Source organism: Polistes dominula, unplaced genomic scaffold (genome assembly GCF_049000335.1).
Source record: "Polistes dominula isolate Pdom_NZ unplaced genomic scaffold, Pdom_raw_medaka contig_32, whole genome shotgun sequence".
Taxonomy (NCBI): Eukaryota; Metazoa; Arthropoda; class Insecta; order Hymenoptera; family Vespidae; genus Polistes; species Polistes dominula.
The window spans coordinates 393,014-417,346 of record NW_028300880.1 but is presented as its reverse complement, the minus strand read 5'-3'; the positions used below and the strand labels follow the sequence as shown (position 1 = coordinate 417,346).

Here is a 24,333-nt window from a genome sequence, read left to right as displayed (position 1 = left end):
TTACCAAAGAAAGACGAACCGTTTTATTTTGCAGGAAACGAGAATTTTATCTCATAGAATCTTTGGATTCATTAGATTTCACGCGATCATTATCCCGTCTATGGTGGTAAAGTGTTACACACACCTGCATTACTGAAATGAATTTAGCTACTACTTTTTATGAATTGCATAAATTTTTTTTTAAGTTACAAATCATTTCAAGTGTGTGACAGATGTAATTTATGTTTTTATTATCCAACTAATTTAACATTATTATATTTACCAGTAGATGGAAACAATTTTTGTGATGTCCGATGTTTTTTTTTCATAAAAAAAAGAAAAGAAAATTATATTGAAATGTCATTTAAATTAAATTCAATGGAACATTTTCTATACCATAGAGCTTCGTAAAAAATCTTCGGTGCAAAACGATATGAGAAAATGGGCGAATGAAGAAAACTCCATAACGAAGAAGTACATCGATTGTACAACAAACAGGACATTATTAACGTCATAAAATCAAGCCGATTAGGATGGGCTGGTTACGTGGCCGGCATGGGGGAGGATCGAACGGCGCATAAAATATTGGTCGGTATACAAAACGAGAAATGACCACCACTAGGTAGACTGAGACGTAGATGGGAGGACAATATTATTTCGGGATCTCAAAGAAGTGGGCTACGAAGACCACGAATGGACAGGGTTGGGCTCAGGAATGAGAACACTGCTGGGATTTGGTATTTGCGGCAATGAACTTCCGAGTTCCAAATGCCAATTAATAATAATAATAATAATAATAATAATTTTTCTTGTATTTTTTCTAACCAAAAGAAGTAACTTATTTGTCCTTGTCCTTTAAATGCACTTATGTTATAGATATTCGTGCGTGAGTACGATGCGTTCGATAGGGCGGGACACGAAACATAAACGATTGCGTACCGGCCTCGCCTCTTCTCGATGCACTGTAATAAAACAAGAACTATGTCTCGTTCAACGTCTCTTGATCTTTCTCCTCCTTGCAAAGTTTCTCTTTCAACTGGGCCTCAGGCTTTGAGAATATCGAAACGAAAGTCTTCATGGTCTTTGTGCTCGCACGCTACGCAATTCTCGACCTCCTACGATCATATAAATTTTGATCCTCTGATTTCTAAAAGGTTCAACGTATTTTCATTCTAATTATACTCCTCGATGTGTGTTTCGATTTTAACTTTGAAATTAAAATATAACAATAGAATATTTCTTTAGATGTTAGGTATCAATCGATTTATTATTTAAGTTATCAATATTAATTTATGTTGACAATTGTTATTAATATTTATGTTTAATTTATTATAATTATAAGAAATAAATTGTCACACATTTATTCTATATCTCGAAATATATTGATATTTAGGTAAAGGTAAAATAGAATTGATGAGATCTAGAGAATAAAATTATTTATCTACCAAGTGTTAAGAAAAAAAAAAGAAACGATAATACACAATAATCAGTATACATAAAAATTCCATCATTAAAAATATTGGAAAGCTAAAATTAAGTTTTTAAACCTAACAAAGAACCCAAGTGAAGAATATAAAGGTGGATAATATATAAGAATATATATTTAGAATTAAATACAGGATTGTGTATAGTATTCTTTTGACGATGGTTATAGTATGAAGAAGCTCGTGCGGTCAATTAATTTGTGCCTTCCGTTTTGAGAGTTGGTGGCTGGCCTAAAATAGAGGTACGATTTTAATTGGAATAAGTGCCTCGCGCCTTGTAAAAAGTAGTAGTTTGTTCGAAGGGACCGGTCAGGAACGACGTTCCTTAGCCCGCTTCGGGCAGTCCTAAGCGTACCGACGCTGAATCGTCGAATGAACGAACAACTGGCCGTGGCCGGTCCGTGTTGCTTCTTGCACCGCCATTAAACTGAATCGCGAAGCTGTCGCTTCCTAATTTATTAGGGCGCGGTGCACGCCCGGACTCGAGGATAACTCGACCGAACTCGATTTCTCTCTTGCGTTCTGCGTTCAACGAAAACGATACGTGCGAATATCTTCCCCCAAGATTCTAAGTAAAAAACGAATTAATTCGATAAAGTGTATTAACTGGGTACGGGAGACCTCGTATATTTTCTTCCCTTTCTTTTCGGATAAAAGAAAAAAACAAACAAAACGGAAAGTAAGAAAACGCGTTGGATATAAAATACGATGGACGTTCTTGGGGCTTGTTAAAGAGGGTGCTGCGTTAAGGTTCACAACAGGATGAGGGAGAAGATAAAATAAAGTGAGGAGAGAATTTTTTTTTTTTTACTCCATTTAACTGGTTCGATGTTTTGTCTAATGTCTAATGTTATGTAATATATTTTCTTCGGTTGGTTAATAAGTGACGTGTAAGAATTTTTCATGATATTATATTAGAATTCAATTTTTTTTTGTAAAAAAATATTTCATGGTTTTTAATATGATTATTAAAATTATTTATAAAAATTATATTTTTCAATGAAATTTCTGTTTAATTTTTCATTAGAAATAAAATAACATTTAAAATAAACAACGTTAGGGTGCACCAGTAATAATTTAGTATTGTAAATTTAGTATAGTAAAATTGCATTCTTTTATTCTTTTTCAAAGTACTTATTTTTGCTATTACAATAATAACACTAATACAGTCTCAGGATATTCTGAATATCTTAATGCAATCTGATATTTGCATAATGATACAATACATGATGAAATCATTTTTGTCATACTCAATGTATATACGAATAAACAGATTGCATCATATCTTCTTTAGTTAATTATTATAGTATAAGAACAATAATATATTATTTTATGAAAAAAAAAGAATTATAGTATAGTAGATGTATACTATATACAGTAATGTTTAATTAATCAACTTATCTTTATTGTTTCTATAATAACAGAGACAAAGTCTCAAGATGTATAATACTTGTTAACGTAAACTTATGTTTGCATGAATTTTTAGTTAAAACAATTCTTTTTTTTTTCCTATTCATGATTACCGACTAGAGGGAATACTTCGTTTAAAGTAGGGTTAATACTAACCTTCATGTTAAAAATCGAGCATGAAGAAACCTATGTAAAAGTAAAAGGATAGAATAAGGAGAAAGAAGGGTGGTGTGTTTGTTCTTATCCAGTAGAACGGACAATAGCATCACCGCCAAGTGTAGCGGACAAACAAATAGCCAATTAAAATTCCGGTTGCACGACGAACATACTTGTATCAGCTGCAGTACTACTACCGACCATTGTGCACCGGAGGCATGCGCTAGTCGATGTCTGGATCGGTTGACTGCAACTCCTACGAGAAGATCGGTTGCTTACGACCAACCTTCCTGAACTATCTTTGTTGTCTGTGAGCAACCGGAGATGCAACTCGTTTGCATCGTCGTTTGGCTAAATCGTACCTATCGACGAGACACTCTTATCAACCACCAATCTCTTCTACCTTTACCTATTTTCTCTTTCTTATTATATTTACTGTTTTCATAAGTCATTTTAAAAAATTTTTCTTCAAAATTAGAGTAAACGTGACACCTAACAACGATCATACAAACAATTATTTCGAAACGTAAAATTAAATAAATCAAATTTATGTTGTTAAAATAAACGGCTTGTGCTTAAACACCGTGAAACTATAGCATTCTAAATTTTTCTCAATATATAAATATATTCATTAATGTATTCATATTTTTGCATAAGTTTAATCAACAATTCTAAGAATTCTATTATTTTCTAAGAAAGATAATACAGATTCGTCTAGAAACATTTAGGAAAAGGAAAGCTCTTTCAGAAAGATTACATTTATCATAATGTCATATCGTTAAACTCGTAAGCATAAGCATATCATAATTAAATCTAAAATTAGTCTAATTCTGTACTATCACTAAGTTCTAGAATAGTTTAGACGCAGATTTCGTTCAAAAGAAATGGATTTTCTTTTTAAGTAATTTAATGAAAATCGTATATAATTTCAACAAAAATCAACGATATTTCTTTCATATTTATTTTAATTTGTTTCTATTTTATATAACATTTTACCCAAACACGTAAGAGAATCCCGATCAGTTTTATAAATTGTTGAATATAAATCGTTTATTCGATAAAAAGAAATGATAGAATTTTTATAAAGGGTGGTATAGAAAAAGAGTTTAATATTTGAAGGGCTTAAGGTACTCATTGATACTAAAATAAATGAAACAGACAAAATCATAAACTGTTAAACGTTTCTATAATATTATAAAATTAATGATAATACCCTCCCTTTCCTCTAATTAATTAATATATTTAATAAAACAATCGGAGAAATAAAAAAATTGAAAAATATATCAAACTCGTTCAGGTATAATCTGATATTAAAGTATTATACAATCGGTTAATGAATCATTTCTTTTCACCGAGAGGTATCGTTCCTTTTTTTCACACGTGATTTCTGCTGGACGGTAGTAGGACCCAACCCAAAAGGTTCTTTCGGACGCATTCAATTTTAACGTTAATAATCAGTTAAAAAAGAAAAACAACTTAGGACCTTAAACGCGGCCATTTATCAATATCGATCGATATTGCGAATGCGGCTTAACGACGGTAAGATAACATCGTAACTTCCATGCATATCCCACTTCGGAGTTATTGAATCGCGTCAAATAATATACGAGCCAATAATGTATGAATAGTCCTGCAATTATGGCTCGGCGATCTTATCTAAGGGTCAGTTATAATTTAGTAATCGCTCATTCTCACCGCACGCAAGCGTAAGAGGAAAAATATTATCGAAGAAACGATACATTCAACTTTTTTAAACAATATAATCCTTGTTTCAAATTTTCTTTATACAAATAGTATTGTATATTTCATCCTTGCATAATTTTTATATCCTTCATTATCAAGTTTGTGACGACGACTTTATATGACGACACATAAATATATATGTTACCGCTAAAGCTGTTAATATGTACATAACTTAACTAATCTACAGATTAACCGATTGGATCTGTCAACGTGCGAAATTAAAAGTTTCCCGCATTTTACCTTGGTAATGTACACATTAACGGCTTCTGTATTTTTAAAGTGTTGTTAAAGAAAACTGTTCAATATCTTTATGTCAAACAGCAATAAAACAATCTCTTGGTACTAGGCAAGATTCAGTGATTGTAAATCTAAATGTATCACAAATAAATCATTTTGTTGCTTCTTCGAAGTTATTAGTATTAAAAATATCTATTCTCCAATCTACTATATATTATTTTCTTGTATACATTGACTATCAAAAACGATACATTTTATCCTCCTAATTGTCGAACTTCTTTTCTGTTTCTCATTCTTTATCTCAAGCGATTTAACGAGTCCCTCTTGTATACTGAAATATAAGAGCCGATAAGGGTCTCTATCTATCGGCATATAAATTAATTGAAATTAAGACGAACTACCATTCTCGATAATCATCAAGACATTTCGATACAACGTTCGTTGATTTTAATGATCGTTAAACGACGACTCTTAACCCTATTCGATCGTTTTCGATAAAAGATAATCGACATTACGATATCATTTTTCTTTTATTTTATGATTCTTTAGCTTCACGCTCAGGCAATCTTTGCGTTGACTCTTATTACTCTTATCGTCGATTAAAAATTACCATTTATCCAGAGATACATAGTTATATACGTTTATAAATATACCTATATACATACATAGTGTACCAAATCAACTTTAATTAATTTGAAATATTTCAGTCCTTTGAGATTATACGAGCAAAATTTTTAAAACAATGTTGCATACCATTTGTGAAAAGAGAATTTTTTTTCATTATTACCATATATTTATTACATACATAAAATACATTTAACCAATTAGATGTGTATTCCTCATTGAAATCAGTATAATCAAATTATTTAGTCGAATCGACACGATGTTGATTACACTAGTCAAACGAACAAAATTTTTTTAGCTGTAATAATATTGAATTTAGTTTTAATCGAATGACTATTTATTTTATTTTTTCATAAAAATAATTATTTTTTTCTTATTAGTATATATTTATTTACCTAATTTAAGCATATAATTTATGAGATCAATTAGTTAGAAAAATGTAATCTCTAAAAAAAAAAATATGATCTTCAAACTTCACTTTAATTTTCGGGCGAATGCTCTGTCCATCTGAGCTACCTAAGAACAACTTTTGGACCAAATTATTCAAATATTTTATCAGTTCATCGTAGTAAGTATTTATATTGTCTCTAAACTACTTCCTTTATTTCTTCTGAAATATACACACTCGCATGGTACCTTTTACAAGTGTATGATTTTTCAGATGATGAAACAGGGAGGAAGAGTGAAGGACCTACTTATAAATACATTACATACCATGCACAGATAAAACTATTGGACCAATTTGGGCTTCGGTTGTCTAGACTGGGACTCGAACCCAGGACCTTTCGCTTGCCGAGCGAGCGCTCTACTATCTGAGCTATGAAGACACATTAACCTTCGATTCATAATATTGTATATAATATGATGTATTCGACTAACTTATAAATCCGTACGTTTGAAACTGTAGTTTTGTTCTTCTAATTAGAAAGAATAGAACATACTTATGAACAAATCTAATAGAATAATGATTATTTATTTTATTACGTATATTTCAATGTTAATACATATTTTTTTTTCTAGAGTAACCTGCACTACCGATTGATATTGATATTAATGTGAATCTCATAGATAATTTATTGCCATAATTTTCTTAATTGTCGTTTGAAGCGCTATTGTATGGGAAATTCATTTATCTATAAAAATAATATATATGCAACCGGAAAATAATACTTGACAAATGGATTTAGGCCACTTACAAAATAAGCGGACCATTTATATGTAATAGTAACCGAATCTAAAGGTATATAGAATAGTAAACACAATCGAATAATAGATAAAAACCAATATTAAATGAAAATCCTAATATAGAATAAACAATATTATATACAATCCAATAATATATTCAATATTGAGAGAATATCGATAAGAAAATAACTTTTAGAAAACATTTCTTTCCTCATTAAATTTACTGGTTTAATTAATGTTGTCGTTCCAAAAAAGTGCTGTTTTATATAATATCAAAAATAACGAATACGTTATAAATAGTCAAATAAATTGGTACACCCTGTATATCTCTAAACATAATTTCATTCTTTAATTATTCTAACTCTTGCAGGGTAAGGAGTAAAATAATACGATAGAGCGTGGAAATCGGCTAACAGGTCATTCCCATTTTGAAAATAACATATATTAGAGACGTTGTGCATGCATAAATGTTAGTGTCTATAAATCCGCATGCGTAGATATATATATATATATATATATATGTGTGTGAGGCAACCCACAGCGATGTACCTGTGGCTCCTGAGGCGACTACCTGCGGGTAATTTACAGCGAGCTCGAGCGGATAACTTCCATCGTTATTTTCATCCCGCTTAAGGTTTTCCACTCTTCTTTTAAGTTCTCAGTCTTTCTTTCTTAAACGTTTTCTCTTCGTCTTTCTCGCACCGGCAAAGATCATGGAAAAAGTAATAACCTCGTGCTATTGTGCGTGGGCGATCTGAAACTACGTTTCATTGGTTATCTCTTCTATTTTAGTTTGCTAAGAAATTGCACTTTATCGTTTGCTTCCGAAAAAATTGATTGCGTTTAGGGAAATTTATGTTACTAGTCTACGTACTTTGGAATGATTAAGGAATAATAATATTTAATAACATGATTTATTGGTAATTGTAAAACGTATATAATCATGTATTGTACTAGCCAATAAATGGGAATTTATTTGTAATTTGTAATGTAAATAAATAATAATTATTTTCATCGGTATTGTTTAAAATAATGTTACATATTTTATGTTTAAATAAATAACTATAGTATTCATTTTTTGTATTGACAATTTCAACGGTATTAACATATTAACCAAACTCATACAGGTATCTACTATAAAATAAATAAATATACAGCAAACGGGTGAACGTTAATTTTCAAACAGTCAACGTCATTGACAAACCTATTAAAATAAATACGACTAATTACTAAAATAATACTATTAACACATTCAATAATAATTATGCAAGGTTTAATATTTGGATGGGTAAACTTAGTGACATGAAATCTGCTATAACCTATTTTAATTTCATTTATTAATAGCTAAACCCCTAGACGTCTACATAAAAATAATAGCAATCTATTACAAAACTAATAACCATCATTTGTAATTTCAGATTTGTTTAATCACACGAGATGGAAAACAATAATAAAAAAGAAAACAACCTAATCAACAACAAGACCAATTCAAAAGCTCAAGATGATATTGAATATGATGATGTAAATACTCATGAGAATACCTTATAACCTCAATACATTATAATAATACTCGTTCATCCCCCTTTTATTGATTATTTCGTTGTAGATTGACCAAATACCAATTACAACGACCAGTACAAAAAATGCTTTAATAACAACCATGCTTGGTCCATGTGAAGTGTATCCCCATCGCGTAAAAGTATCTATCGTTGGGGTTGGAAAGATTGGAATGGCATGTGCAATCGCAATTCTCATGAGGGTTGGTATACCCTATAATATTGAACGCCCTACTTGTGAACACTCATTCGATACCAACGTTTTACCACATTTGGTTTGCAGAGAATTGCGAGCGAGGTCTGTTTATTCGACAAAGATGAGAACAGGGCTATGGCTGAGGCTGAAGATATTCGTCATGCTGGGATTTTTCTAGGAAACCCTCTAGTGACCGGTACTTCAGGTAGGATTTCTTTGATTATCATGACAATTAAGGCACCTTTTCTAATTTTGAAACTAATAAATTCATAAAAAGTGTAATTTCCTTTTATTCTTAAGAAAAAGAAAAAGAAAATAATACAGTAAACTTCTACGAATGCATAAATTGACTTATTATGAGTCACCAAAAATTTCTCACGTAGTATGACAGATTAAATCATACATCAAAATACGAATTCCCAAAAGTGAATATTTCCTAAATGACTCAGAGTCAGCCAAAGTCTCAGAACCATCTAACATTAGTCACAAATCTAAATTCACTAAAACCTACAAAGAAGAAAAACTGATCAAAGAAAAATTGACTATGTTTATCACGGCTCGGTGATCATCATCATCATCATCATCATACGGAAGATTTACATATATAAAACTTACAATGTATAGAACGTTCTATCTGATCCAGAAGACAGAAGAACAAATTCCCGAAATTTTAGATTGATATGTCCCGACTGATGAGGCCCGGCGTGCGTCGCGATCATCGTCTCTGATCGGATGCCCATTTTAAAAGATGACCCGTCGCATTGGCTTCTACTCGTCATGGGGACCCCTGTCAACGTGCACTGGCTCAGAAACGATGCTCGTTGAACAGGGGAAAGGGCTATGGGGAATGGTATAGGAAAGAGGAGGGGGATGAATTTTGGGTTGTGGAAGCGAGTTTCAAGATCCGGATCCTCTCTCTCTCTCCCTCTCTCTCTCTCTCTCTCTCTCTCTGTGCCTGTCCCTTTAATCTCAGTTCTCATCTACATTGCCGCTTGCTTACACGCGGCACAAACCCCCTGACGACGGCAAAGCGTTACACTCGAGCTTTCCACGGACAAGCTCGTAAATTTCATACTACTCTTATTTATCTACCTCAGGATCGACATCACGATATGTTTTTAGGATTTCTCTTTATGGGATTCTTCTTTCCTTGTCTTTCTTTCTTACTTTCTCTACTGTCTTCTCTTGTAAGTTCTGTTTTTTTTTTCTTTTCTTTTTTATGTCATTTTATTTTTGGTAGTTCGTGTGTATTATATGCGGTTGAAAAACAGGACGGTCACGTTTTATTGTGACTCTTTTTTCATTTTTTTTTTTTTTTGAATTTTAGCATCTCCTCGTGTAACCATGATTTGTTGGTTTCTGTTGGAATTTATAATAAAATCTAACATTATACTGTATATATAAATTTTAAAAAGGAAATATAACATATATAATAAAAACTTAAAATTTTTTTATTCTCTAAAAAGAACGAATTTGAATAAAAAAAAAGAAAAAAACAATGTAAACCTAAAACATGGATACTTCAACGAATTTTGTTAGTTCTGAGAAAAAAGAAAAAGAAGCTTATCCGAGTAGAGTAGTTTGTCGACACGCTGAGATCTTGTTTTTACGTAACAATTACCGCAAAGAAATGTAACAAGGCGACCTTTTTTTTTACGTCCTCACTGTATTTTATCTGTAACAACATCGGTCTCAAAAAAAATTTCTTTTCAGGAAGGAGATACAAACTACCGTTATTCAAAGTAACTTTGTCATCTTTATGAATGTGCTGTTAACACGTATGTGTAGTTTTCTTCTCGAACATTCTCGTGTTGGAATTGTCTACTTGGCACGTCTTTATCGATGGATCTTGTCGAGAAAGAATTTTGAAAAGCAAAGATTTTCTGATCTTTTCAAGCATATTGTATTCTGCCTCTTTTCCAAGAGACCAATGATCGTGCGATTGAATAAGACGTTTTAAAAAGAAACATTTTCACGAAAGATTATTAGATTTTAACTATTCGTTCTCATTTTAATTTACATTGCAATGAATAACCAGCAATGTGGTTCATCATTTTTACGATTAGTGAATTTTAAAAATGAAGCCATTCGTCTGATTTGACAGATAGACATTTGTAATAAAAATTATTGAAAATTCTGACAGAGACATATTCCGTTTGATGAAAAGGGTACTCATTTTGAAATAATCACATATAAGTAAATAAATATTTAATACATATAGAATTACTAGGGGTGCCCCGCCACGCGTTGCTGTGGCTCACAATCAATCCGATACACACGTCTTTAAGTTAACGAATTACCTTATACCGTAAAATTTTATTAAAATTGGTTCAGTAGTTTAGGAGTCCATTGCGCACAAACAACGTGACACGTCATTTATATATATTAAGATTGTCAGCACCAACAAAAATATACACACACATATAATATATACATTTAAAAATTCGATACGTTTTTTACAGACGTAAGCATGTTACAAAAATCTGCTGTGGTGATTATAACAACTCCAGAAAAACGTTCAAACGAAGAGCCAAACGTTAAAGATAACTTGGAAATTTTTAAAAAGATCATACCACCAATAACAAAATTCGTTTGCAGTGGAGTTTTATTGATAGTGACAGAACCAGTTGATGTTATGTCTTACATTGCCTTTAAACTTTCCAAATTTCCCCCAAATCGTGTACTTGGTATTGGAACTCTTCTTGACAGTGCCAGATTTCAAGATATTATGAGCCAAAAAATTGGAATTGCACGGTCTTCTATTAACTGCATGAGTATTGGTGCGCAAGGAAACACGTCTGGTATAGAAATTTAAATCATAATTTTGTCATTTATTTCGAACTCTATTAACACTAGATTGCCCGATACTTTGTATATAAAATAGTAAAGAAAAACAGTAATTATAGTGTAAAAAATTAGTACACTGATCTATCTATTCAAAATTAAACATAACATTTTGTTATAGTTCCAGTTTGGTCAAGCATTAATGTAGCAGGTTTAAAATTACGAGATATAAATTCTCGAATGGGTGATAAAGATGATCCAGAAAAGTGGTACGAAGTTACAGAATCAGTTCATCAAAGGTATTCATTTTTCTTTATCACACTAATTACATGCTCAAACTATCTGCATAATTATTAGATTTATTGTATTTAATTAACTCCAAAAATATTACATTTATTTATTCACACTAAAAACAACATGATTACATTTACTAACCTATGGTGACTGTAAAAGTATTATTTCATGTGTACATTAAGTATACATTTAAAAAAAAAAGATCTTTTCAGTGATGCAGTATTAAATCAAATGAAAGGTGACAAGGGCCCAAATTGTTGGGCTACCGGCATTTGCACAGCAGAAATCGTTGATGCAATAATCAGAAATACAAAAGTCGTTTTACCAGTTTCTACACATATATGTGTAAGAAATACGTTAATATTATATATTAACAAATTCTACTAACAATACACCCATTTTAAGCAAATAACTATTTAAAAAAATATAAACATTTACAGAGTAGTAACCAAGGTATAGACAATGATGTTTACATGTCAATACCCTGTGTGATTGGCCGAGAAGGTGTTCATTGTACAGTACGACAAAAATTAACTGATCAAGAGAAATTAGAAGTTCAAGCATGTGCTGATAGTATTAGAAACACATTACGTGAATCTGGTATTCTACAGGAAGTTAGTGAAGATGTTGAGAAGTAGAATAGATAAAGGAAAACTTCTGCAAAACCATGAATCACCGGAAACTGTTGAACTCGCGAAACGATCAAGCTGTGATATAAATGTTAGAAAAAGAAAAAACAAGAAAAAAAAAATAGAAAGTAACGTTAGAGAAGTTGGTAACCGGTTTTCTTACGTTCGTATATTTGATTGGTAGACTAAATGATAGTAGTCAAACTCTTTAATAAACTATAATACCAAAGGAGTTAAATTATCTAAAGAAAGTCACACTTATCAAGAGTTTCTGCTTCATATTTACGAGATAAGACAAATTTCTTTCGTAGTTAGTTCGGATGTTGTTAGCGTGACCTGCATGCAGATGGAAGTTTTGCATTTTTTCTTTTTTTATAGAAACTTCAACGTTTCGTATTATACATATTGCACGTGCAACTGTATATGCATAGAGAAAAAAAAAACTTCTCCCCCGCAAAAAGTAGCATCGATCGGTTATAAGAAATAGTGCGTGCCATCGGCAGCTGCAATATCGCACAGGTGGGACGCGCTCGCTGTTTTCGAAAACATTATGGAAATTTAATTTCCAATATGTCTGGTTATTTTTCAAATATCTTATGTTTTAAATTAAATTCTTCTTGTTGTTTTTAGATAATGATGGACACCTAAGGTTGTTACGAAATACAATAAAAACTATTTTGAAAAATGTAACATTACTTTATTTAATAATTAGTTAAGTCAACAAACTTTAAAATTAGTATTAAAAATTAAAAAGTCTAATAATTCTCTAACGATTGTCAAAATGTTATTTTAAATATTCATTTGAATATAAATTTTAAATATAAATTTTAAGATTATGTATCAAATCATTTAGACAGTAGAATATAAACGTATACACAGACTAAAATCGGTTTTAGAATATCTTAAATAGTTTAGAAGATAATCATCTGTTACAGTTTCCATTCAACAGTGATCGTAAATCCAAACAAACAAAAAAACAACAAAAAAATAGTTTTCTAATCTTAAGATAAGTAACTCAGATAATCTTACGACGACAAACTCGGGTCTAATTTCAAGTCGTAAATACATGAGATACGAGTATTACGATATCTCGAACGAAAGTTTTTCAAGTTTGTCATTGTTTTAACCTTTTAGTATCTTGTAACGTTAGATAGTATTAAATTAATAATAATATTAAAAATTACAAGTCTCTAATCATGATTTAGATTTTATTTAGATTTCTTTAAAATGTCAAAATATCGATAAAACGAGACTAACAGTGAAAAAATTAACCTAACTTTTAACAAAAATGGCTGAAGGAAAACGAAAATACGATACCAAAAATACAGCATCGTTCTTGTTAACTAAACATGCAGAATATTTTCCAGACGATCATAGGGTGAAGATCGTTATTGTTGGTAGCGGTCATACTGGAGTTGCTACGGCAATTGCTATTCTATTTAAGGTACTTTACTTAAAATATCATTTTTATTTGAAAGACATTTCATTTAAGACCATTTTTTTGTTCCCATAAATTATATTTTTCGAAATGTAAACTCTTAATACTCGTATAAAATTACAATTTAAATCTTATTGCTTATATTAATATTTTTTGAAAAAAAAAAAACAACAACAACAACAATATTTATAAACACTAATTTAACCTAAATTCATATTACATTAAAATATAATTTATTTTATTAATATAAAATATTTTGTTTGTTATGTTTTAATAAGAACTAATTTGAGATGAAAATAATTGATTGATAACATTATCCTTGATTAAGTCAATTCGATACTTGCTCAAAATTTATCTTAAATGAACACCATGAAATATAGACATGTACTTATGAATCACCCAGTATACGTGTATACACTTGTGTATATACATGTATTACGTTTATGGGGAATGGGATCCTGAATGTAGGCTCGTTAGTGTGCTGGATCAAAAAGGCTATTATGCAAATGACCAACGAAAGACCAGAAGAGGAAATTTGGCTACGTGAGGAAGAAGAAGAAGAAGAAGAAGAAGAAGAAGAAGAAGAAGAAGAAGAAGAAGCAAGAATGAGAGAAAAAGGGTGAAGGAAAGAGAGAAAGAAAAAGAAAAGGAACGTGCTTCCTTTCGCTCGTTATCGGATCGTAACGCGAGCATTTACACGTCGACCAAGCGCCCCCGCAGGATACCCAAAGGAACACTGATTTATGTTAGTCACCTACGAAGGAAGCTGAAATCCATACCTGTCCGCGAGGACATAGTTGACCACCTCTTATCGTCCTTTCTCATCCAAAAACTTAACCGATTTCCCTTCCATTTGCATTTTCCTGAGCAAATCATTTTCTCTCTCTCTCTCTCTTTCTCTTGTCAAGAGATTTCATATAAACGATAATCTAAATGTCTTATTATTACGAATATACCGAAAATACGGTCCTTATAAAATTAATTATTTATAATAATAGTAATGAATAATAATATTCAAGACCTTTTATCAATGATTTTTTATAAAATTATTCATAAGCTAATTATTATATTAATATAATAATAGTAGCAAATTATATTTTAATCAAATGTAGTATTATTACTGAAAAAATTAGTATTACTGCAGTATAAGTATATACTGAATAGTATTACTGAAACTGTCAAGGGATACCATTCTAAAATTTTTAGTTAAAATTATTATCATTAGTTCAATCGTTGTTCTTTAACAAATTGTTGACTATTGAAAAAATTAAAAAAAAAATTAATCTTTAAATAACTATCATCAAAATGCTACTATACTTATGATAGGTATACACAAAATCGTGGTAGAAATAATGTTAAATAAATAAAACAAGAAAAAATATAAAAATAATAATGAAATAATTGTAATGAAATCCTTGAAAACAAAACAAAAATGTATATTTGAAAGTAAATGACTCTCTCAAGACTTGGAATGCTCATTGGCATTATAGCGGAAGTCATGCTTGATGAAGTATGGTGATTAACAGGCATGGGGAATAACAGATTGGAAATACAGGAGGTGTGATGCGATAAATTAAGAATCCGGTTTTGTAGTTCGCCGCACAGTTATGTCTTAACGCGTGAAAGCGCCAGATGTCAGAGAAAAATGTGTCCATCTGTTCTTAAGGGACGAAGGGTGGAAGGACGAAAAGGTCAGGAAACACTAGAAGCTTTTTCAAATCGATTCGATGAAGGAAAATTTGTTCTAATGTTAAGTTACAAGAAAATAGGGGCTATTGCTTTTTTATGATGTCATTTACACGGTTGACGATGAGAATGAATTGTTAAAACGAAAACCATGTTTTTCTTTTTTTTTTTTTTTTGATGGAAAGGAGGAAGAGGATTTCTTATAACTCCCCATTGAATGTTTTTATAGTTTGAAACATAGAAAGGACGATCATTTACTTTTAAACATCTTTTTTTCTTTGCGTTTTACATTTATATTGGATTGGTCAATAAGTTGAATGTTGAAAGTTTTGTTAATTTACAATTAAATGAATCAACTTCATTCAATATGAATTATAATTAAGAAGAGAGAAGAGAAATATAATTAAGAATATAATTAAGAAGCAGTCAAAACATTTTCATATAAAAATTCCAATGAACAGTATATAAACTCAAAATAAACATTACAAAAATTAAATAAACGTCGAAAAGTATTGTAAGTAATCCTAAATAATGAAAATAAAAGAAAAAAGATTAAAATGAAGGAGAGAGAGAGAGAAAAAAAGAAATAGTATAATTATTCAAAAGAATGAATGATTACACGTAAGACAAAGCGTCGACGAGCAAACAGACAAAGTTTTATATTACAAAAAGGCATAGCTGAAGAAAAAAAAAAAGTAAAAAATAAAAAATGATCATGCTCTAACGATCGTACGCATTAAGGGATCGCCTGCTGTCCTGAGTGACGATCGATAGCTCGCACGTGGAAGCCTAATGCGATTCCCGTGAGGGCTTGATGCGCTCGATTGCGTAACGATTCACCCTACGTACTTTATAACAAGGTTGCTCATTCGCCATTACCACTAATAACTATCAACATCCGCGTAGAGAATACAAGGATGGTATTAATTACTATCACCTGTCTCCACTTATTTTCACCTAATTCCTTTTAAGTATCTTTCTACTTTTATTTCTATTTTTCGATTTGTTGTAGCGTCTAGCCTCAGAACTGGTCTTCATAGATACAAATGATGATCTTGCTAAAGCGGAAGCTGAAGACATTGGACACGCTGCTGCTTTCCTAGGCAACCCGAAGATCATTGGAACTAAAGGTACCTTTAAAAAGGTTGTTTTCAAATAATCGAATCATTTATTATACTTTCATTATATTATATTATTAGATGATTGATCAATAAATTATCTATGAATTATTATATTAGAACGTTTCTAAACTTTATTTGCTTTTTCTTAGTAGATTTTATAAATCTTCTTAATATATATATAAATGACGTGTCACGTTGTTTGTCCGCAATGGACTCCTAAATTACTTAACCGATTTTAATCAAATTTTGCACACTGTGTACAGTTTCATCCAACTTGAAAGATAGGATTTATAATCGCAATATTATTTTATAAGTACCTGTTAATTTTTATTATTACCATTTGACCTAAAATTATCCAATGAAATATCTACAAAGATTATTTGAATTTTTGTTGTTAACTCTCTATTTTTCTCTTAAGCCAATGATAAAGAAGTTATAATTATCCTAGACAATAAGACGTTTCCTCGTCGCCGAAATAATAAATTTGTTATATTTCTCAACAGTTTAATCTTCTCTTAATCGTCAATCCAATTATATTCTTTTTTTCCAATTCACACACACACACACACATGAACCTTAACGTTCCCTTTTGTTAGATTACGCCTTGGCAAGAGATGCCGCGGTATGCGTGATCACATTGGGAGATAAATCTCAAGCGAATCAAGATCCCACAGAACTCCTCCAGCAAAATTTAACTACCTTCAAAGTCGTCGTACCTAATGTAACCAAATATGCACCTAACAGTGTCTTAGTAATTGTTACCAATCCAGGTTGGTACACAATTCATTAAAAACTGAAGCTTTTAGATCAAACATAAGCAACACCTATGATAATGACCTTGTTATATATTTATTTTCTAGTTGACATATTGTCGAACGTGGCTATGAAACTCTCAGGTTTCCCACCAAATCGAGTTATTGGCCTTGGAACGTTTTTGGACAGCTGTAGATTTCAATATTTCATAGCAGACAAATTGGGACTAGCTGCTAATTCGGTTCAAGCTTCTATCATCGGAGAAAATGGATCGTCATCCGGTAATAAGTAATGGAACGTTTTGTTTCTTCGTTCACATTATAGTTCCCAAGTAAGACGTTAGAAATATATTTCATCGATTTATCATACACCATCTTACTTCTGTTCAACCAGTACCAATTTGGTCCGCTGTCGGTGTAATGGGCATGAAACTGAAGGACATCAACAAAGAGATTGGTACGAAGACGGATCCTGAAGCTTGGGGAGAATTGCATGCTAAAGTTATAGACGCTGATAGCGACATCATCACTGGTAAAGGTTATTACAACTGGGGAGTTGGAATCTGCGTTAGTGAGATAGTTGATGCTATTGTGAGAAACACGGGTATCTGTGTGACAGTGTCGACGTATCTTAAGGTTAATTATCATTATATTAAGTTTAATTACAGTACTATTTTTTAATGGGATGCATGACATTAAGTGTTTGATTAATTGCACTTTAGCTACATATCTTCTTAATATATATAAATGACGTGTCATGTTGTTTGTGCGCAATGGACTCCTAAACTACTGAACCGATTTTAATAAAATTTTGCACATTATATCTCAATTTATAATCGCAATATTATTTTATTAATCGCGAATTATGGTTGTTATGTAATGATGTTTAATCTGATTATTACAAAAATTGATTTTAAATATAACAAATTAAATATTGCTCTAACATTTTAATAACAGAATATTTTCAAATAATTCTAAAAGTCGAGTTTTAATCTTTTTGAAATTTCAACGTCTCAATTACTAAAATTATTGAATTTATATTATCATTTACGAAAAAATTACAATTTTAGGGTTGTCGACATGGTTTAGACAAGGACGTTTACATGTCATTGCCTTGTATAATTGGTCGAAATGGTGTACAGTCTCTCGTAAGATATCTCTATACAAAAGAAGAACAGGAAATGATGGAAAACTCCTGTCGTCGAATCTACGAAATGCAGAAATCAACTTTGGAAAATCTTTTCTAAATCTTAATATTCACATAATATTTTATTTGAGAAATTATTGGTTATAGTATATAATTTATGTATATATCGAACAATAATATTACAAAATAGAAGTTTAATAGAAAATTTACTTAATTGAAAGTAATGAATAAAAAATAAAAAATAAAAAACAAGTACTCAAGATTACTAAGGATATCAAAAACAAGAGCCAATTAATAAAGATTAATAACAAAGATTGATAATTAATAGGACCCGTTATGGTTAAGCTCGTTGAAGGAAAGATCGAGTCGTCGAATGATAAAACGATCGTCATTAAATATACAAAGACGGTTGGTTTAGTGCTGTTAGCAAGGTAGGATAGGGTAATTCGTTAGCAATACACTTGTTCATATAGATATCTATCTTTCGTCTCACAACAGTCAACCAACGAAACACCATTCGAAGAAGGGCGTGTTAGACTCAATCCAATCGATATCTCGAGAGGACGACTCATCGATTGCTTATTTAATAAAGTGCTTTCGATATACAATATACAAAGATCCCATATATGTGGTCGTGGTGAATCGTCCGTTAACTAAGAGAAAGGAAAGAGAGAGAACTCAATTAGTTCTCGCGCATTTCAAAGTCAAATCAGCTTTGCTTATGCAAATGTAATTGCTTTATTGGTCTACCTTCTGATTCGAACGTATACGAACGTATAGTATAGGGTCTATACTTCTACTTATATATACAAGCTCTTTCAAAACTAAACTAACCGATTGTTAACAGTAAGCAAGTCAATATATAAGAATAATTTGTTGTCTTATTAATGTTTACAACTTTACATACTCATATGAAACTCATTTTTAGGTCTAATGTAATTGACAGATAAAGTTTAAGAAAATAATTAGACCGAATTATGTATTAACAAAATAAATTCAACAAAGGATTCCCTCTTCTTTTCGATCATGTCATTGTTTTTATACATATATATTTATGCAACGAATAAGACATGCTTACGACCAATGAAATACGTTCCTTTCTACTGTAAAGCCTATTTTGGAAAGAAACTCCAGTTCTCTTTCCATAAGGTTCGTAAACGATCCCGAATATCTCATAGTAAATTATTAATAATTTATGTTATTAAATCTTAGAAATATTATTTTTGTAAAACCTAGAAATTATTTGAAACAAGTAAATTAATCAAATAAATTAAAAAATAACTCACAAAATTCACATAAAAGCAAAGATTTCTAACTTATCGACTGAAGAAACGCAATAAGAGAAGTATTAATATTAGCAAAGAATACAAAATTATATATAGAAGCTTTCAAGGCCAGTTTTCATGTAAAAAAAAAAATCATCTTAGTTAGGGACTAGGGATCCTGGGACCACCAGTGGACGAAAGTATGTAGAATACTATATTCTTTGACAGTATTGTACCGTTCTTTGATAATATTGTACCGTCATCCCGTAAAGGACCTACTATAACCCACTGGTGGTCATGGTGTTCTACCTATGATAATTTTTTTATACAAAACCTGATCTTGCGGGCTTCTATAGACTTTTGTATTCTTTGATATTCGCGCCACCTGCTATTTTTTTCTCCCCTGTTAATTTGAATGGCTGTTGAGAAGTGCACTTGGCTTTCTTTTGTTTCGATGCTAATAGAAATAAAAGCATTGACTTAATTTAACTTGACTTTTAGGTGTTAGACTCTTAATTAATATTCTTTTTATTATTTTTAACAGTATTTGTAACTCATACATTTACCTGAACGATTTTATTTGATGGAGGAGAAGAAATATCAGGATAGAAGGAAGATAATATCTTCACGAAAAACTATCGATTGTTCTTGTCCTAATAGCACCAAATTTGGCCGAAAAAAATGTCGAGAAATAGACGTGGATTACGTTGTAAATAAATTGCATGAACTTATATCCGATCCGGTAACTCAAAATGATGTATCACGAATCTCTAGACTGTTGTACGATTATCAGGAATATCTCAGCGATCGGGCTTACGTATCCTTCCACATGAATTTTAAAAATTAATAATTAATTACCTTCTTTAATTATCTTTTCCTATTATTTTAATTAGATGGTAAAACATTTACCAAAGGTAATCAAAGTATTAGAATTCTTAGCAACAAATGCAAAAAGCGTTGAAGATTATCATTCGCATCTCGATCGAATGCTTGAGTTATCTAATCGTCCACCTCTTTTGGAAACATCCTATCAGAGTCTCGTTTGTTTAGACATAATGGAACAATATTTTACATTATTTGGCTATCTATTAACAATCTTACCTAGCGAACAAGAGTTCCTTAAAGTGCACGAAGCCCTTCGTTCTTTATTAATCAGGACTGTGCCGGCTGATTCTTTCGTAGTCAAGGCTGAACTTTGTCGTGCTGCCATGGAAAGATCGAATCTGTCCATTAGGGTAACCGAAATATTAAATACTTCCTCGCCGGAAGCATATTCTAATATCTTGGAGTTGGTCTTCTTATTATCCTCCATATCCTGTGTTTCTTGTAAGTAAATCTTCGGTGTTTCTTCTTCATTATTTTCTTACACAAAAAGTAAGGTTTCAATATGTGAAGTCTTCATTTATTTTTAATATACGTAAAAAAACTACGAACTGACTTTTTACAAACTCAGGTCACAAAATGTTAGAAGCAGGTATACTAAATCCCCTGCTAATTAGAATGGACCTTTCTTACTCGACCGAAGTGTTTTGTAAATTACCACCAGACGAGCCTTTCGAAGAAGACGAGTACTCAGACGATACAATGTCTTTGATAATGAATATCTTATGGAACCTGACGAGATCTATTTTACCTCCCAAAGAAGCACCAGCTGGTCTCAAGGACCTTGGTCCTCCAACACAATGCGCTATGTGGTATCATCCCCTTTCTTTCTTTATCCTTTATACATACAATAACGCGATAAAATCACAAGTAAAATCTCTATCTTTATTTTAGGGGTCTTTGTTATGCATTTAAACAACAAGTTGACAAAAGTCAGAATTGTAAATTGAATGCACAACTTCGAAACGAAATGGCGTTGCTTATTCTTCTCATACTTCAAATTTTTCCACGTTATATCATCATCAGCAGTGGTATTGCAAGCAATGTCCTATCATTTTTCAATGGTTGTCTTTCTGGTACAATTCATGTCTGGTCAAAGGATATCAAATTTGTTGCTAGCAAAGAGAATCTCGTTTTTTTCAAAATACTTTTACTGATAGTCTCCGATTTAACTGAGATCAATGCGTCTATCCCTGTAAATAATTTTATTTATTACAATCGTAAAAATTACGCGAAGAAAATATTTGAAATAAATTGATTTCTTTAGATCATGATCGAGCAAAATATTTTACCATTAATACTTCGTTTCATTGATTTAAATTCAAAATCTATTTGGAGTCCATCTCAATTCTGGCATCTTTTTGAACACGCGATATCAACTTTGACTCTATTGGCATCTAAAATGTCGGATGAATTTGTTAACAATGATGGAACTCAAAAGTAATTTAATTCAACATTATAATTTAAAATTTTTACTAATTAATTTCAAGTTATATTTCAGATTGATCTCAATTTTGAAATGGTGCGCTAACTCGACTGAATTTGAACCGAAATTGACGATGAATTGTACCAAAGCAATATGTTCCATGGTTCTTTCCAAGAACCCTGTAATATTAAAAGATTTTCGTGAAAAAGAAATGATTCTAACGCTGCTCGGTGAGTCTACATTTTCAATAATATTCCAAATGAAGTAATGGCAACTGTAAAAAATATTCTAACACTTTTCCTAGATCTTATCGATCGTATTTTACACATGAATACATTAACAATGGAACATCAAAGGATTATGACAATCATTCTTATCGCTGTAGACGAACTAATTCGAAATGTATCAGACCTTCGACTTTTATATGGAAACCAAAATATAAGAATCATAAGAAAATTGTTAGATAAATGTATCTATTATCGAAAAGACGATGATTTCAACATAGACCAACGGTAGGTTTAACAAAATTTAATCAAATAAATATTACGAATAAAAATAAGATAAAAATAATGAATGATAGTCTACTACTAGCAATTGGTTCTTATATTTGGGGCTCCATAGTACCATGTCCAATTCATGTGGAGAATTTTGTCGATAAGGGAACAGTTTACACCATAATCGATGTGATCGAAGTTACTTCATATCCTGTGAGATGTTTGTATCTTGGTCTGCTATCAGATATTTGTGAAAATATATTTTGTGGTTATTATTTATGCACTTGGCGTGGTATTGACAAAAATAAAGGATTCATGTCTTTGTTAACTAAGATTTGGAGAGAAGAAGAGAAAGAAATTGGTGTGAAAATACAACCAGATGGCACAGTTGAAGGTGTCATTTCAATGATCGATCGATCATTAACAAACTAATACATTTTTATTTATAATTATTCATTTATGTAGATCTTGAGTTACCTCAGATGGGTGTTAAACAATGGTTCGACACTTATCACAGTAACCTTACGTACAATGTTAGTCCTGCATTGATCGACATGATTGGTTCGGTTAGATCTAAGATTTATGCTATTTGTCAGATTATCGAAAGGTATGGGGAAAAATACGAGATAGCTAGAAACCATTACAAGATCTTAAACGATGCTTTACCTATCGAAGATCAGGTAAAATAATATAAAATGATGTTTTCTATCGAAAGTTCGTAATTATAATGATTTTTATATTAGATCACAATGTCTAGCATTAATCTTTACTTTCGATTAAAAATTGGAGAAACTTGGGTCGAGATTAGCAAGTATTTAGCTCAACTTGGTGTAACACCATTAGGAATGGATGGTCAAATTATGTCTCTAATGACTCAACGATATCATGCCTGGGGTCTTTTTATTCAGGAACGTCAAAGGAAACTTAAAACTAATGCTAAGAATATCGAAGAAACCGAAGAGAAGGAAGAGTATGCTAAAATTCGTGATTCCATGCTTGCACCAACATTCGATGCTCTCGATGAGATCGAATATATTCGAAGAACAACGGATAGATCTTATATGCTACAAAAGAAGGATTTACAAATTCAAATGGTGAACAAGTATCTTAACTTTCCTTGGAATACGAATATCGAACAGTGTCATAGAACATTTCAAGATAATATTAATGTTACGGTACGCGCGCATTTCAATTTTAAATTAATTAAAAATTGTACGTGGCTTTCACGTACGAAAAAAATGAAACTTGTTATGTACAGTGGGTGTCTCCCTTAAAAGCTTACGCTGTAAAAAATAATTAATAATTATTTTTAAATAGATGTCTTACATGTCTTCTTCTTTTGCAGACAGTTTTTGACCAGCATCTCCATTTTACTGGAAAACTTACAGCTGACAGCAATTCTGATCTTTCCCTAGATACACCTGTTTCTTCCACAAGTTCTTTTTTGTGCATTGATTCTTCTATGTACGATGATTCCTTTCCACAAGATTTGTCCTGCGAAAGAGATCACTCCTTTAAAAATTCGAACGAGGTATAAAAGAGAATATTGTTCGAAGCGCACTCTTTGTTAATTGATCAAGAAAATTCCTTTCTTACCATCAGTAAGAAATACTACTTTATCGACATTATGAAATTCTTCTTTATCATTAGTGTTTTACCATCAGTAGGAAATACTATTTTATCGACATCATGAAATTCTTCCTTACCATTAGTGTTTTACCATCAGTATTTCATACATTATTAATGTCCCTCTGTATTTATATAATTCAAAATGAATTAGAGATAATATTTATTTTTCTATAAATACAAAAGTTCTTTAAATACATCAAGGTAATTAATGAAAAA

The 24,333-nt window shown here is 31.2% G+C and overlaps 3 protein-coding genes across 3 annotated transcripts; all 3 read left to right on the top strand.

Annotated features, from left to right (window-relative positions):
• The first annotated feature begins 8,255 nt into the window (after nucleotides 1–8,255).
• On the top strand, nucleotides 8,256–12,637 carry LOC107069752 (L-lactate dehydrogenase). Its single transcript, XM_089176814.1, has 7 exons — nucleotides 8,256–8,339; nucleotides 8,425–8,577; nucleotides 8,658–8,775; nucleotides 11,033–11,371; nucleotides 11,536–11,653; nucleotides 11,861–12,004; nucleotides 12,094–12,637. The coding sequence occupies exons 1-7, from the start codon at nucleotides 8,256–8,258 to the stop codon at nucleotides 12,284–12,286; spliced, it is 1,149 nt and encodes a 382-aa protein (XP_089032940.1). The 3' UTR covers nucleotides 12,287–12,637.
• A 732-nt stretch (nucleotides 12,638–13,369) lies between these two features.
• LOC107069751 (L-lactate dehydrogenase A-like 6A) lies at nucleotides 13,370–19,680 on the top strand. Its single transcript, XM_015327307.2, has 6 exons — nucleotides 13,370–13,721; nucleotides 16,414–16,531; nucleotides 17,119–17,292; nucleotides 17,383–17,556; nucleotides 17,669–17,910; nucleotides 18,345–19,680. Exons 1-6 carry the CDS (start codon nucleotides 13,566–13,568, stop codon nucleotides 18,519–18,521), a joined length of 1,041 nt encoding a protein of 346 aa, XP_015182793.1. The 5' UTR covers nucleotides 13,370–13,565; the 3' UTR covers nucleotides 18,522–19,680.
• A 589-nt stretch (nucleotides 19,681–20,269) lies between these two features.
• Nucleotides 20,270–24,025, top strand: LOC107069750 (cilia- and flagella-associated protein 69-like). The gene is made up of 11 exons (XM_089175991.1): nucleotides 20,270–20,503; nucleotides 20,580–21,012; nucleotides 21,140–21,380; nucleotides 21,463–21,763; nucleotides 21,836–22,008; nucleotides 22,070–22,224; nucleotides 22,299–22,506; nucleotides 22,575–22,882; nucleotides 22,954–23,168; nucleotides 23,232–23,663; nucleotides 23,834–24,025. Exons 1-11 carry the CDS (start codon nucleotides 20,270–20,272, stop codon nucleotides 24,023–24,025), a joined length of 2,892 nt encoding a protein of 963 aa, XP_089032117.1.
• The last annotated feature ends 308 nt before the right edge of the window (nucleotides 24,026–24,333 follow it).

Coding starts and splice junctions, on each gene's coding strand:
- LOC107069752 (XM_089176814.1), top strand. CDS start 8,256: ATGGAAAACAATAATAAAAAAGAAAACAACCTAATCAACAACAAGACC. Junction 8,340..8,424: donor ATGATATTGAATATGATGAT/GTAAATACTCAT, acceptor ATTTCGTTGTAG/ATTGACCAAATACCAATTAC. Junction 12,005..12,093: donor CATATATGTGTAAGAAATAC/GTTAATATTATA, acceptor TTTACAGAGTAG/TAACCAAGGTATAGACAATG.
- LOC107069751 (XM_015327307.2), top strand. CDS start 13,566: ATGGCTGAAGGAAAACGAAAATACGATACCAAAAATACAGCATCGTTC. Junction 17,293..17,382: donor AGTAATTGTTACCAATCCAG/GTTGGTACACAA, acceptor TTTATTTTCTAG/TTGACATATTGTCGAACGTG. Junction 17,911..18,344: donor CAGTGTCGACGTATCTTAAG/GTTAATTATCAT, acceptor TTACAATTTTAG/GGTTGTCGACATGGTTTAGA.
- LOC107069750 (XM_089175991.1), top strand. CDS start 20,270: ATGGAGGAGAAGAAATATCAGGATAGAAGGAAGATAATATCTTCACGA. Junction 20,504..20,579: donor ATCTCAGCGATCGGGCTTAC/GTATCCTTCCAC, acceptor TATTTTAATTAG/ATGGTAAAACATTTACCAAA. Junction 23,169..23,231: donor CTTTACCTATCGAAGATCAG/GTAAAATAATAT, acceptor TTTTTATATTAG/ATCACAATGTCTAGCATTAA.